This window comes from Cydia fagiglandana, chromosome Z (assembly GCF_963556715.1).
Source record: "Cydia fagiglandana chromosome Z, ilCydFagi1.1, whole genome shotgun sequence".
NCBI lineage: Eukaryota > Metazoa > Arthropoda > Insecta > Lepidoptera > Tortricidae > Cydia > Cydia fagiglandana.
Window position 1 is genome coordinate 2936047 of NC_085959.1, and position 13781 is coordinate 2949827.

The following is a 13781-nucleotide window of genomic DNA, read 5'->3' on the forward strand; positions in this document are numbered from 1 at the left end:
TGGCGACTTTCCGCCGATGGGCCAAAGTCTGAAGCTTAGCCGTTAGCTTCTTGTCGCCAATCATCCTCCTGGCTCTGCGCTCCACTGAGTCCAAAGCGGCGAGTTGGTATTTAGCTGAGCCATCCCACAGGTGGCTGCAATACTCCATACACGACCGGACTTGAGCTTTGTAAAGTGTTAGAAGCTGTCCAGGTGTGAAGTATCGCTTCACCTTATTTAGGACGCCCAGCTTTCTGGCCGCAGTTTGTGCTTTAGACTCAATGAAGCTGCCGAAGCCGAGGACTGAACTCAGCTCCATGCCGAGGAGTTCCAGGCTGTCGGCAATAGGTACAGATGCACCCCGGAAAGAAGGAGTCAGGTCGAATGGACTCCGTTTAGCGGAAAATAGACACGCCTGCGTTTTGGAGGCATTGAACGTGACCAGATTGTCATCACCCCACTGGGAAACGAGACTAAGGGTCAAGTTCATTCGCTCAACCATGGCCTCTCTCTGTGAACGTATATCCTCCCTGCTGTCCCCTGCACTAGCCAAATATCTCTCAACAACCGTACTGTCATCTGCATAACCTACAATGCTGGGTTGCAGCATGTCGTTAATGTGGAGCAGGAAAAGGGTTGCGGAGAGAACAGACCCCTGAGGAACACCGGCGTCAATGGCCATGAGGTCCGAAGAGCAGCCATCAATAACTACTCTGATCGACCGTTCACTCAAGAAATCAGATAGCCAGCTACAAAAATCAGCAGGGATGCCGTAAGCAGGAAGCTTGCTAAGGAGACTTGCGTGCCAAACCCTGTCAAAGGCCTTCGAGATGTCCAGTGAAACAGCAAGCGCTTCACCGTTCCTCTCGATGGCCTCGCCGCAGTAGTGCGTGACATGCGCTAAAAGATCCCCAGTAGACCGACCTATGCGAAAGCCATATTGACGGTCACTGAGCAGATCATTTGCTTCGAGGTATGCCAGCAGTTTGCCGTTAAGTACCCTTTCCATGACTTTACAGAGCATGGAGGTAATGGCGATTGGTCGGTAATTGCAGGGATCAGCACGACTACCCTTCTTGGGTACTGGCTGCACGTTTGCAAGCTTCCAGGATTTCGGCACCGTTCTTGTTTGGAGAGAGAGGCGGTACAGGCGTGTCAGTACAGGAGACAACTCAGGCGCACACTGCTTTAGTACACGTGCAGGTATACCGTCTGGTCCATTGGCCTTATTCACGTCAAGATTCAGCAGAGCTCGGCGTACCTCTTTTTGATGTATAGCAATTCTCTGCATAGAGGAACTGCAATGAGGTAGCGTAGGTGGAAGTTTTGAGCCTGCATCTAGACGTGAATTGCTCGCAAACAGAGAAGCAAACAAGTTAGCTTTCTCTGTCGCGGAGTGGGCCAGTGTCCCATCAGGTTTCTGCAGAGGTGGCAATGTGGGTCGGCAGAAGTTGGATTCGACCGCTTTCGACAGGGACCAGAACCGCTTGCTACCAGGAGGGTAGGAGGCGAGTTTGGCCCCTATTCGACTGACGTGGTCGAATCGAGCCTTTCGAAGCACCCGTTTGCAGGACTTGGCAGCTGAGTTAAAGGCTTTTTTCTTCGCGCGAACCCTCTGTGCTCCAGCTTTGGTATCGCGGGCTAGTACCCAAGCCTGGTATGCAGACTGCTTAAGAGCCTCGGCTCGAGCACAGTCCGAATTGTACCATGCTCGGGTCTTGTGATCGAGCGATAGGTCGGAGAACGGAATGAAATATTCCATTCCCTGCCGAATCACATCCGCAACAGCCTCAGCAGAACACGAGGGGTCACCCGAAGAAAAACAGACCTGCTGCCAGGGGAAAGACGCAAAGAAATGCCGCATCTCATCCCAGTCCGCTGACTCGTATCGCCATACTCTCCTCGTGCCCCTAGGGCAGAGATCAGGAGGAGAGTGGATCGACACGGATTTCACCAGACAGTGATCGGACGATCCTAGCGGAGCTGAGACCGAAACCGAGTGCCTGTCTGGATCAGTTGTCAGCAGAAGGTCAAGGCAATTGGGTGTATGGTCAGTAACATCCGGTATCCGCGTCGCAACATTTACCAGCTGGGTAAGGTTTAGGGATACAGCAAATTTGCGCGCTTCCCTCCCAGCGTGGCAAGTATTCTTGTACGGGAACAGCCACTCCTCGTGGTGGGCGTTAAAGTCCCCAAGGAATACGAGTTGAGCCGCGGGGTACCGCTGTTGGGCTTTATCTGCCATCTCAGTAAGGTGGTCAAAGAGCCTAGTTGTCTCCTGGTTTCCGCTGTGCGATCGGTAGACACAGGCATACAGAGTTTTCTCTGAGCCCGAGTCGACCATAATCCACAAAGTGGAAAACCCGGCAGCCTCAAAGCAACGGGGACGCTTGCAGCAAATGTCATCGCGGACGTACACACAGACCCCAGCACGTGCTCTGAACTTATGTTCCAGTGAGTAGCCTGGGTAGTTGAGGTACGACGCGTCCGCTGGGGTTTTGATTTGCGTCTCCGTCAAAAAGAATAGGTGCGGTTTATCGGTTTCAAGATGGTGGTGGACCGGATCGATATTTGAGTGCAACCCCCTGATGTTGGTGAGGTGCACTTTCAATGGGAGGAAGTGCAGCCGGTGTTTAACCCTATTCTAATGTAATGTCAATATTTGAATATGTTTGAATAGAAAATATATGGATTCTACCCAGAACTGGCGTTGACTATCTGTTCCACTTATTCCGCTGGAGACCAGGACCCTGGTTCTTCTAATAGGTAATGTGCCTCACGCACTGATAGTGCTAGTTTATAAAACAGTGGTAGAAATATTCGAGTAGTTGTGAAACTTGCGTAAATGTAAATTATGTCTGAAGAGAAAGAAAACGGCATATGTGGTATAAAGAAGCTGAAGGGATCGTCGGACTACCCAAACTGGAAGTTCCTGGTACGTAATTACCTTGAAAATAAAAATTGGTGGGAGGTAATATCGAAAGATGTAGTAAATGCTGATATAGACAGGAAAGCACGAACAACTATTTGCCTGTTGTTGGAGCCAGAGTGCTTTACCCACGTCTACAATGCAAAGACTGCCAAAGAAGCCTGGAACAACCTGAAGAACGCCTATGAAGATAAAGGTTGGGGCAGACGTATCCACATACAGCGAGAGCTCTTTAACTGTAAGTTGGAGAATTTCAATTCTATGGAGAGCTACATATCCAAAGTGACGTACCTTGCACAGCAGTTGGACGATATTGACGCAAAAATCCAAGAAAATTGGTTGATATCGATTTTGCTCGGTGGTTTGACGGCGGAGTATATTAGAAGAACCAGGGTCCTGGTCTCCAGCAGAATAAGTGGAACAGATAGTCAACGCCAGTTCTGGGTAGAATCAATATATTTTCTATTCAAACATATTCAAATATTGACATTACATTAGACAGTAATAGGTTTATAATATATTCTGCCAGTGCAGTACATATGCAACCTCCAATACGCCCTCTTAAACTATTACGGACATACATAATTACTATTGTACTATTGTACTCGTCTGTACTCGGTACATAAAATAAAATTTATATTCTAAACTATTGTGCCTGACTGTACACAAACATAGAAATCCGCCAACAAATTAAATCGCATAAAAAGCAAAAACTAGAAAATTATTCTATTACCTAACACAAAATATTTAAAAAACATATAACACATTATAGTATCAAACACCTAACTATACTCTAGTCCGCCCTCTTAATAGGATAATTTGACAAGGATAAATCCTTCAAAAAACCTTTTAACTTCGGGCCAGAAACACTTTTAGTTAAGATGTCCGCTATCATTTTATCTGTTGACATATACCTTATTTCAACCTTATTAGCCAGTACACATTCACGGATAAAATGATACTTAATATCAATGTGTTTTGTCCTATTATGCATCATTTTGTTGGCTGCAATTTTATGTGCCGACTGATTGTCATTAAAAATGACTACAGGTTTATTCTCTACAGTAGTCAAACTGTTCAGTAAACTACGCAAATATAATGCTTCCTTTGAAGCTTGGCTCAGCCCTACGTACTCTGCCTCTGTAGAGCTCAATGATACTGTCGCCTGTTTTTTGCTTTCCCAAGCAACAATATTGTAGCCTAACTTGAAAATTAACCCCGTGAAGGATTTGCGATCGAGTGCGCCACCCCAATCTGCATCTACATAGCCACGTAAGTCTAAGTCACCTGTTTTTCGAAAAGTGAGACACACGTTAGACGTACCTTTTAAATACCTTAAGACCCGTTTCGCGCACTTAAAGTGTATTTCATCATAACATGAATTAAATTGAGACAGTACACTTACGGCGTGTGCAATGTCTGGTCGCGTATTACAGGCTAAATAATTTAGACATCCTATCAAATTTTGGTATGGTAGGTGGCATTGGGAATCAGTCGATCTCTCTAATTTCATTCCTACTTCCATTGGAGTAGTTACCGGCTTAGCTTCTGTCATGTTAAAGTCCCTCAAGCAGTCCAAAATAAACTGTTCCTGATCGAGATGGATAAGTCCCTTCTCTCGTCTCAGTCTCATGCCTAAAACATGTCTAGCCGCGCCTAAATCCTTCACCTTAAACTTGTCAAGCAAACCTGATTTTAATCTTTGCTTTTCCTGTTCACAATTGCCAAATATAAAAAGATCATCAACATAGATCACGACAATTAACTTCTTGTTACCTTTAAGCTGTTTTTGATACAAACACGGTTCTATTTTTGATTGTACAAAGCCTAAATTTAACATTTCACTGTCCAACTCTTTGAACCAAGCATTTGAGGCTTGTTTCAAACCATACAGAGATCGCTGCAGCTTACATACCTTGGTTTCTTGACCTTTGGCGACTGCTCCTTTCGGCTGAAGCATGTAAATATCCTCTTTTATCTTCCCGTATAAAAATGCAGTCGTGACATCCCATTGGTCAATAAACCAATCGTATTCAGCAGCTAGCGAGAACAATAATCGTAGAGTAGAGCTTCTAACTACCGGAGAGTAGGTCTCCGTATAATCTACACCACATACCTGTGTGAACCCTTTCGCTACGAGTCTAGCCTTGTACTTCGTTACCTTGCCGTCGCTATCTTTCTTGATCTTGAACACCCATTTGCATTGGATTGGCTTCTTATCAGCTGGTAGATCCACTAACGTCCAGGTCTGGTTCTCCTTAAGTGACGTAAGTTCATCATCTATAGCTTTCTGCCATAATTCGCTGTCCGGTCTCGCCAGTGCTTCCTCTATGGTGACAGGATCTCCATCAAGATTGCTCTCTTTGGCATACATGACATTGCAACCGTACCGATCAGCTTGTCTGCGTTCTCTCTGAGGATACCTCCTTTCTGATAGGCCAGGTATTATCACTTCGCCATTAGTGACCACCTCATCAGGTACGTGCACATGCTCAGGTACATCAGGTTCAGGTCCTTCTATGTTCTCGTCTACAGCGTCAACAAACTCATTCTCGTGCGCTTCCGATACTTCAGGAACACTCGTGGATCCATTTAATAAACAGGTCTGACTATCAGAGTCCGTATCCAGGTTAATGACGACTTCTGACGACTTCTTGACATTGTCTTTCTGAAGAAACACATTCTCTAAAAATTTTACGTCTCTCGCAGTTGTCACTTCACCCGTCTTTGGATTCATCAGACGATAACCTTTCTGATTGTCTGGATATCCTATGAAAATCATTGGTTCTGTCTTCATATCCAATTTACGTCTCTTTTGTTTTGGTATAAGTCTATAAGCCAAACAACCAAATATTCTCAGATGACTGACATCCACGTCTTTTCCAGTCCAAAGCTTTTCAGGCACTGCATTATTCAAAGCTTTCGTGGGGCTCCTGTTCTTCAAATAAACAACAGTATTAACAGCCTCCGCCCAATATTTTTTGCTCAGGTTCGATTCTGACAGTAGTGTTCTTGCTTTTTCGATGATCGTACGATTGGCTCTCTCGACAACAGAATTCTGCTCAGGCGTGTAGGGTACAGTCGTCTGGTGTTTTATTCCTGCAGACTTCAAAAAAGCATTAAATTGTGCATTACAGTACTCTCCACCTCCATCCGATCTCAAGATTTTAATCGATTTACTCGTCTCATTCTCTACTTCCGCCTTATATTCATGGAACTTATCGAAAGTTTGACTTTTATTTTTCAAAAAATAAACATGAGTCTTTCGAGTATAATCGTCGATAAAAAGCAGAACATACCTCGAACCTCCGAACGACGGCTCTTCCATGGGTCCGCATAAATCAGTATGAACGATTTGCAGAACATCCGTGGCTCTCGTACCTTTGTTTTTAAAGGGACTCTTGCACGTCTTTCCTTCAATACAGGGAATACATGGTTCGCACAAATCTGTGCTCTTAAATTGCATACCGGTCACGATGTTTTTCATTTTCAACATATAATTTCGGGATAAATGGGCCAAGCGCTTATGCCAAACGTTAGAAATGTTTTCATTTTGTTTTGACAGTGTCAAATAAACGACGTTGTTTTTCTTTTCTGTCAACTCGTAAATGCCATCGACTTCTTTACAACTTGCAATAGTTCGGTTCTTCTTTTGAATTACGCAACCTTTTTCGTCGAATATAACTTTACATTTCTTCTTGGTTAAGTCGCTTACCGAAATTAAATTCATGGACAAATCGGGAACATGCATAACGTTTTCTAAGTTTAATTTTTCGTTCTCGCTGACTTGGGGCTCAGCGTTCCCCCGTCCTTTTACTGGTAATTTCTCACCGTTTGCTACCGATATTTTCATGCTGCCTCTTTCAGGTTTATAGGACAACAACCTACTCTTGTCGTGGGTAAGGTGGTTAGAGCATCCGCTGTCAAGATACCACTTATCTTTGTCAATCGCCTCCTTAGTGTTCAGGCACACATTCGCGGTCTTGGTACGCTCCTTGCATTCGGACGCCTTATGTCCTTGTTCGTGGCACCTGTAGCACTTATAAACAAATTTCTGCTTACGATCGTTAGGTTTAGGTGTAGATCTGGCATCGTTTCGTGCTTTACGTGTCACTAAGGCTTGCTCGTAGTCCGTGTTCAACTTGCTCTGACGACCTCCTTCTTGCAACAATTTCGTCTTAATTTGCTCTAACGTGATTGGTTGGCCACTATTATCTACAGCCATTATGAGGGGGCTGTATAGTCCTCCACATCGATTTCGATGACGGCGACCTCAGCAATCAAGGGATTTTCCTCTTATGAGCTCTTATGTGGCTGGCCAGGCCAAACTTGTTTTTAAAAACTCTGTCACATTCACGGCAGTAGAGTTGACCGGCTGTGTTGTACGTATACACGTAGGAGGGCTTAGGCCTTTCCTTGCGTAATTGGCGTTTTACGTCTAGTGTCGCGAGGCGGTTTTCCTCAAACGACTTGATGGATTCAAAGATGGTAGACCGCCAAGATGACCGCTTTGCAGCGAGCTCCTCCCAACGTGCAGGATCGATGACACACGCGTTTAGGTGACGCTTGAGCACGTCTTTATATCGGAGATATTGACCGCCGTGCTTTCGCTTACCCTCTGCTAATTCTGAGTAGAATATAGCTTTAGGCAAGCGGCGATCGTCCATCCGGAGAACATGCTCACACCACCTCAACTGACGCTGCATCAATAGTGCCTCCATGCCGAACACCCCGGAACGACGCAGCACCTCAGAGTTGGGAACACGGTCCTGCCATTTAATCCTCAGTATAGATCTTAGACATCTTAGGTGGTAAGTGTCTAGTCTTTTGACATCTGGCTTGTACAGGCACCATGTCTCTGCGCCATACAGAAGGGCTGGGATTATTAGGGCCTTATAGACGCTTATCTTAGTCTCTAGATTGATGTCATGGGACCTCCAGACACGATCAGTGAGTCGCCCGAAGCTGGCAGCGGAGTTGGCAATGCGAGAAGGTATTTCTGAAGCCAGGGTGTTGTCTTGGCGTATAGTGCTCCCAAGATATTTAAAATGGCACACTTCATCTAGTGGTTTTCCATCTAGATACAGCGGTGTTGAATCAGATTCAACTCCCCGGGGTGGTTGTTTGAGGATTTGCGTCTTGGAAGCACTTATTACCAGGCCGAATTGTTGGCAAGAGCGGTTTAATGCGTCCAGGTAGCTTTGGAGATGCGCCATACTGTCAGACATAAGGCATACGTCGTCAGCATAGAGTATCTCCAATATGGAGACACGTTGCACTTTAGATTTCGCCCTGAACCTTGATATGTCAAAGACACCTTTCTCAGTCCTCACATTTAGTTGTATTTGGTTGCCACAACACTTTAAAGCGTCTCTCATCACCACTGAAAAGTATATGGCAAAGAGGGTGGGTGCCATGACACATCCCTGCTTCACTCCGCTTGTAACCTGAATCTCCTCAGAGAGTTCGTTTTCATGTTGAACCTGCGCTTTCATGCCATCATGGAAATGGCGAATGAGGTTTACGAACCTCTTTGGATATCCAGATTTTCGCAGAACAAGCCATAAAGCTTCGCGTGGGACTCTGTCAAACGCCTTTTCCAAGTCCACAAAGCACATGTAGAGAGGCCGTTGGTGCTCAAGGCTTTTTTCTTGGAGTTGCCTCACAACAGCGATAGCGTCAATGGTACCGCGGCTAGGACGGAATCCACATTGGCTCTCTGGGAGGTGTTGTTCAGCTAACTCACTTAAGCGGGCGTTTATAATGTGAGCGAGGATTTTACCAGCACAAGAGAGAAGCGATATTCCACGGTAAGAGCTGCAATCGGAGACATCCCCTTTCCCTTTATACAGCTTACAAATTACCGCATCCCTCCAGTCCTGAGGCACCTGTTCAGCATGCCACGCTCTTAGTATTAGTTGGTACAACTTGCCGATAATGCTGTGCCCACTATATTTATAAACCTCTGCAGGAAGTTGGTCCAACCCAGGTGTCTTTGAGTTTTTGAGACGCTTCACGGCTCTTACGAACTCTCAATCATCATCAACATCTCAATTATGGCAATCATTTGCAAAAAACCTCCATGCCTGTGCTCTGGAAACTATAGGAAAACCGGAGAAGAAGGATCAAGACTGGTTTGATGCGGCGGACAGCAGTATAAAAATGCTTGTTGAAAGATACAGGCATGAATTAAACTCGAAGTCTGCGGGTACCCCTGCTGGAAGGGAGGCTCAACACAATCTCAGATCTAAGGTTCGTGAACTGAAGGATAAGTGGTGGAAGGGAAAAGCTGCTGAACTACAAAACTATGCCGACACACATCAGACTGGTAAGTTCTTTGAAGGCATACAGGCCATCTTTGGCCCACGAGTCCGAAAGGTCGCTCCAATGTACTCAAAGGACAGGCAGTACCGAGTTACGGATAAAGATGCCGTATTAAAGCGGTGGGCGGAGCATTTTAACTATGTTCTAAATCCCGACGCGCTCAGTGCAAACCTGCCTTATATCGACACACTCGAAGAACTACCAGTTTATCAAGAGCTAGATGAGCCACCAACTTATGAGGGGGCTGTACTCCGCCGTCAAACCACCGAGCAAAATCGATATCAACCAATTTTCTTGGATTTTTGCGTCAATATCGTCCAACTGCTGTGCAAGGTACGTCACTTTGGATATGTAGCTCTCCATAGAATTGAAATTCTCCAACTTACAGTTAAAGAGCTCTCGCTGTATGTGGATACGTCTGCCCCAACCTTTATCTTCATAGGCGTTCTTCAGGTTGTTCCAGGCTTCTTTGGCAGTCTTTGCATTGTAGACGTGGGTAAAGCACTCTGGCTCCAACAACAGGCAAATAGTTGTTCGTGCTTTCCTGTCTATATCAGCATTTACTACATCTTTCGATATTACCTCCCACCAATTTTTATTTTCAAGGTAATTACGTACCAGGAACTTCCAGTTTGGGTAGTCCGACGATCCCTTCAGCTTCTTTATACCACATATGCCGTTTTCTTTCTCTTCAGACATAATTTACATTTACGCAAGTTTCACAACTACTCGAATATTTCTACCACTGTTTTATAAACTAGCACTATCAGTGCGTGAGGCACATTACCTATTAGAAGAACCAGGGTCCTGGTCTCCAGCGGAATAAGTGGAACAGATAGTCAACGCCAGTTCTGGGTAGAATCCATATATTTTCTATTCAAACATATTCAAATATTGACATTACATTAGACAGTAATAGGTTTATAATATATTCTGCCAGTGCAGTACATATGCAACCTCCAACACAGCTTACGTATTTTAACACATGTACACAAAACCACTGTAGGTACCTACAGTGGTTTTGTGTTTCACCGCTAACGTCCCGCAGCTTAGCCTTCAGCCTCGCGTAGAAGCTCGCTTCTCTTGGACGCTTTGGGTGTTTGGCCCTACGCAGAGCTCGGTATTCAGCAATCTAGTCTCTCAGGGCTACCTACTTTTATTTGCAAGTTCATCACTTGTATGTAGGTAGGTATACTAACACTTTTTAAAGTCATTAGCGTCGAATAGACCCTTTTACATGCAGTCTGTCGCGTATTATTGATGTTTGAATTGGTGCTATTTTGCCAAAGGCCATGTGTGCGTCGTGCTGAAGTTGCGTTGCGACGAAGATAATGGGGACAAAATCTTTTTTAGTGACAGTTAAAATTATGAGTCTTTATTGTGGATCTTCAAACCCTCATGGCTATTATAATTCAAAATTCCACTTCTTTTTAAGAAGTTAAGAAGCTATATTTAATAACAAATGTCAAATGTCCCAAATTGTGAACACATTTACATATTATCCACAGAAAAGACGCCCGTATTCCGGAACGGTGAGCTTAATTATAAGGTCCCAGTCCCGGGAGCTAATACCTATCCGCATAAAAAGAACTTTGTGGACAAACTAAATGGCCGGGGGAAATCTTTATAAATGGTAGTTTTACTTAGTTTTTTCACTAAAATGTTTAAAATAAAATAAATTAATTAAAAAATTAAAAACACGACTGCTGCATTTTAAAGCGAACAGCGAACTGAAAAGCTAAAAATAATGTTAATATGTTAGTCACTAAATTTTATGAATCTTAATTGGAATGTAAATGTACACTCACGGTCATTCATAGTAAATACAAAGGGCTATGTACATTAGTGACCGTGACTGTAGGTACGTGTATATTTAATTTCAATTGCAGTCGGGGGACCTTTTGATTGAGATGCACTTAGGTACATCAAGGTCCCCCGATTGTAATTGAAATTAAATGTAACGTACCTACAGTCACGGACATAAATGTGCATAGCCCTTTGTATTTACTATGAATGACCGTGAGTGTACATTTACATTCCAATTAAGATTCATACAATTTAGTGACTAACATATTAACATTATTTTTAGCTTTTCAGTTCGCTTTAAAATGCAGCAGTCGTGTTTTTAATTTTTTAATTAATTTATTACACGACTGCCCAAACAAAAAGAGTGTATTGTGTTCAGCGTTCATGTTTGTATGTATATATTTATTTACTTATGTGAGTTTCTTTATTCCACCATAACTTCTGAATGCCTTAACCGATTTAGATGTATGATACATCATTAGAATCCTTACGTCATCCCGGGTGACATAGGCTATGTGACGTCATTATAAAACCAATATGGCGGACGCAATACGCAATATTGCGTGACGTTTAGAAAAAAATATCTTGCAAACCTATCGAGTGGGGTCTCAAAATGAAGAGCTTTGAAAGGCGATTTAAAATATATGTGCAAAATAGGCGCTTAAATCTTATTTTGGTTAAATAAGGATTTACAAAATGTGCTAAGAAAAATAAATATATCTATCTTATTTAGTGAGCTATCAAATAAAAGGGTATTTACCGCTGATCATAAAAATATATACAAATCATCCATATGACTTGTATAGGTATATTTTTATAAAGTAAATTTAGGAACTAAAGCGCCCTATAGAAATCTAAACGTGTGAACTTCGATTTAAGCGATAGGGTTTGAATAATACTAAAAGAGTCGGGCATAGCACGACATACGAGGCGCGCTGCACGTGGTCCAAAACCAAGCGTCTTCGATTGTCTCATACTTAAAGAGTCGGGCGTGGCCCGATGTACGTGGCGCGCTGTACGCTTACCAAACTCGGGCGCCGTCGGCGTTCTCATACTCAAAGCAGCCCGACGTACGTGGCGCGCTGTATGCGTTCCAAAACCGGGCGCCTTCGGCGCCCTCATACTGAAAGAGTCGGGCGTAGCTTGATGTTACGTCACACGCTGTACGCTAACCAAAGCCGGGCGCCTTCGGCGCCCTAATACTTAAAGCGTGGGTGGAAGAGATCCCTGAAAGAGATAAGTTCGCCTTTGTACTAATGATGTGTGTTCTTTCATGTTTTATGTTTCTTTTTGTACAATAAAGTATTTTACTACTACTACTACTAAGAGAGTTGGGCGTATCCCGACGTATTTGACACGCTGTACGCTTACCATATCCGGGCGCCTTTGGCGCCCTCATACTTAAAGCGTGGGGCTTAGCCCGACGTATGTGGCGCGATGCACGCGTTCCAAAGTCGGGTGCCTTCGGCGCCCTCATACAAAAAAGCGATCCTTTTTGTATGAGGCCTTTTTCTATGCCCGATGGCATAGCCAGTGTCTAAATGGGAAGCCCGTAGATCGAACTCCGCGTAAAGCCGAAGACCCGGAGCGCCCGACAGGTACGCGCTTTCTACAATTTCCCCTAGTATCATAATTGAGAAGTCGCAATTCCACGCAAGGCCGAAGATCGAGCTGCGGCAGGTTAGTACTCGCGGAACTCGGTCAGATATTTGTAGAAATTACAGGAATTGCTAGAATCCCTAGCCCTTCGGCCTTACGCGGAGGTCGGTCTTCAGCTTATTAGAAGAACCAGGGTCCTGGTCTCCAGCAGAATAAGTGGAACAGATAGTCAACGCCAGTTCTGGGTAGAATCCATATATTTTCTATTCAAACATATTCAAATATTGACATTACATTAGACAGTAATAGGCTTATAATATATTCTGCCAGTGCAGTACATATGCAACCTCCAATACGCCCTCTTAAACTATTACGGACATACATAATTACTTCAGTACTTGTCTGTACTCTGTACATAAAATAAAATTTATATGCTAAACTATCGTGCCTGACTGTACACAAACATAAAAATCAGCCAACAAATTAAATCGCATAAAAAGCGAAAACTAGAAAATTATTCTATTACCTAACACAAAATATTTAAAAACATATAACACATTATAATATCAAACACCTAACTACTACTCTAATTCGCCCTCTTAATAGGATAATTTGACAGGGATAAATCCTTCAAAAAACCTTTTAACTTCGGGCCAGAAACACTTTTAGTTAAGATGTCCGCTATCATTTTATCTGTTGACATATACCGTATTTGAACCTTATTAGCCAGTACACACTCACGGATAAAATGATACTTAATATCAATGTGTTTTGTCCTATTATGCATCATTTTGTTGGCTGCAATTTTATGTGCCGACTGATTGTCATTAAAAATGACTACAGGTTTACTCTCTACAGTAGTCAAACTGTTCAGTAAACTACGCAAATATAATGCTTCCTTTGAAGCTTGGCTCAGCCCTACGTACTCTGCCTCTGTAGAGCTCAATGATACTGTCGCCTGTTTTTTGCTTTCCCAGGCAACAATATTGTAGCCTAACTTGAAAATTAACCCCGTGAAGGATTTGCGATCGAGTGCGCCACCCCAATCTGCATCTACATAGCCACTGTAAATGATGAAGGCGCACTGGTTCAAGATAGTACTTTATTACATGAATCCTAAGAGAAGACTGAACAAAAATATGGT

The 13781-nt window shown here is 43.6% G+C and overlaps 1 protein-coding gene and 1 long non-coding RNA gene across 2 annotated transcripts; both read right to left on the reverse strand.

Annotated features, from left to right (window-relative positions):
- Positions 1 to 5970: 5970 nt before the first annotated feature.
- LOC134678528 (uncharacterized) lies at positions 5971 to 7011 on the reverse strand. The gene is made up of 2 exons (XR_010100199.1): positions 6208 to 7011; positions 5971 to 6014 (listed from the first exon to the last, which is right to left on the reverse strand). It is a non-coding gene; the product is annotated as an uncharacterized LOC134678528 (long non-coding RNA).
- Positions 7012 to 9448: 2437 nt separating this feature from the next.
- LOC134679217 (uncharacterized) lies at positions 9449 to 9931 on the reverse strand. Its single transcript, XM_063538104.1, has one exon. The coding sequence runs from the start codon at positions 9929 to 9931 to the stop codon at positions 9449 to 9451; it is 483 nt and encodes a 160-aa protein (XP_063394174.1).
- Positions 9932 to 13781: the final 3850 nt, after the last annotated feature.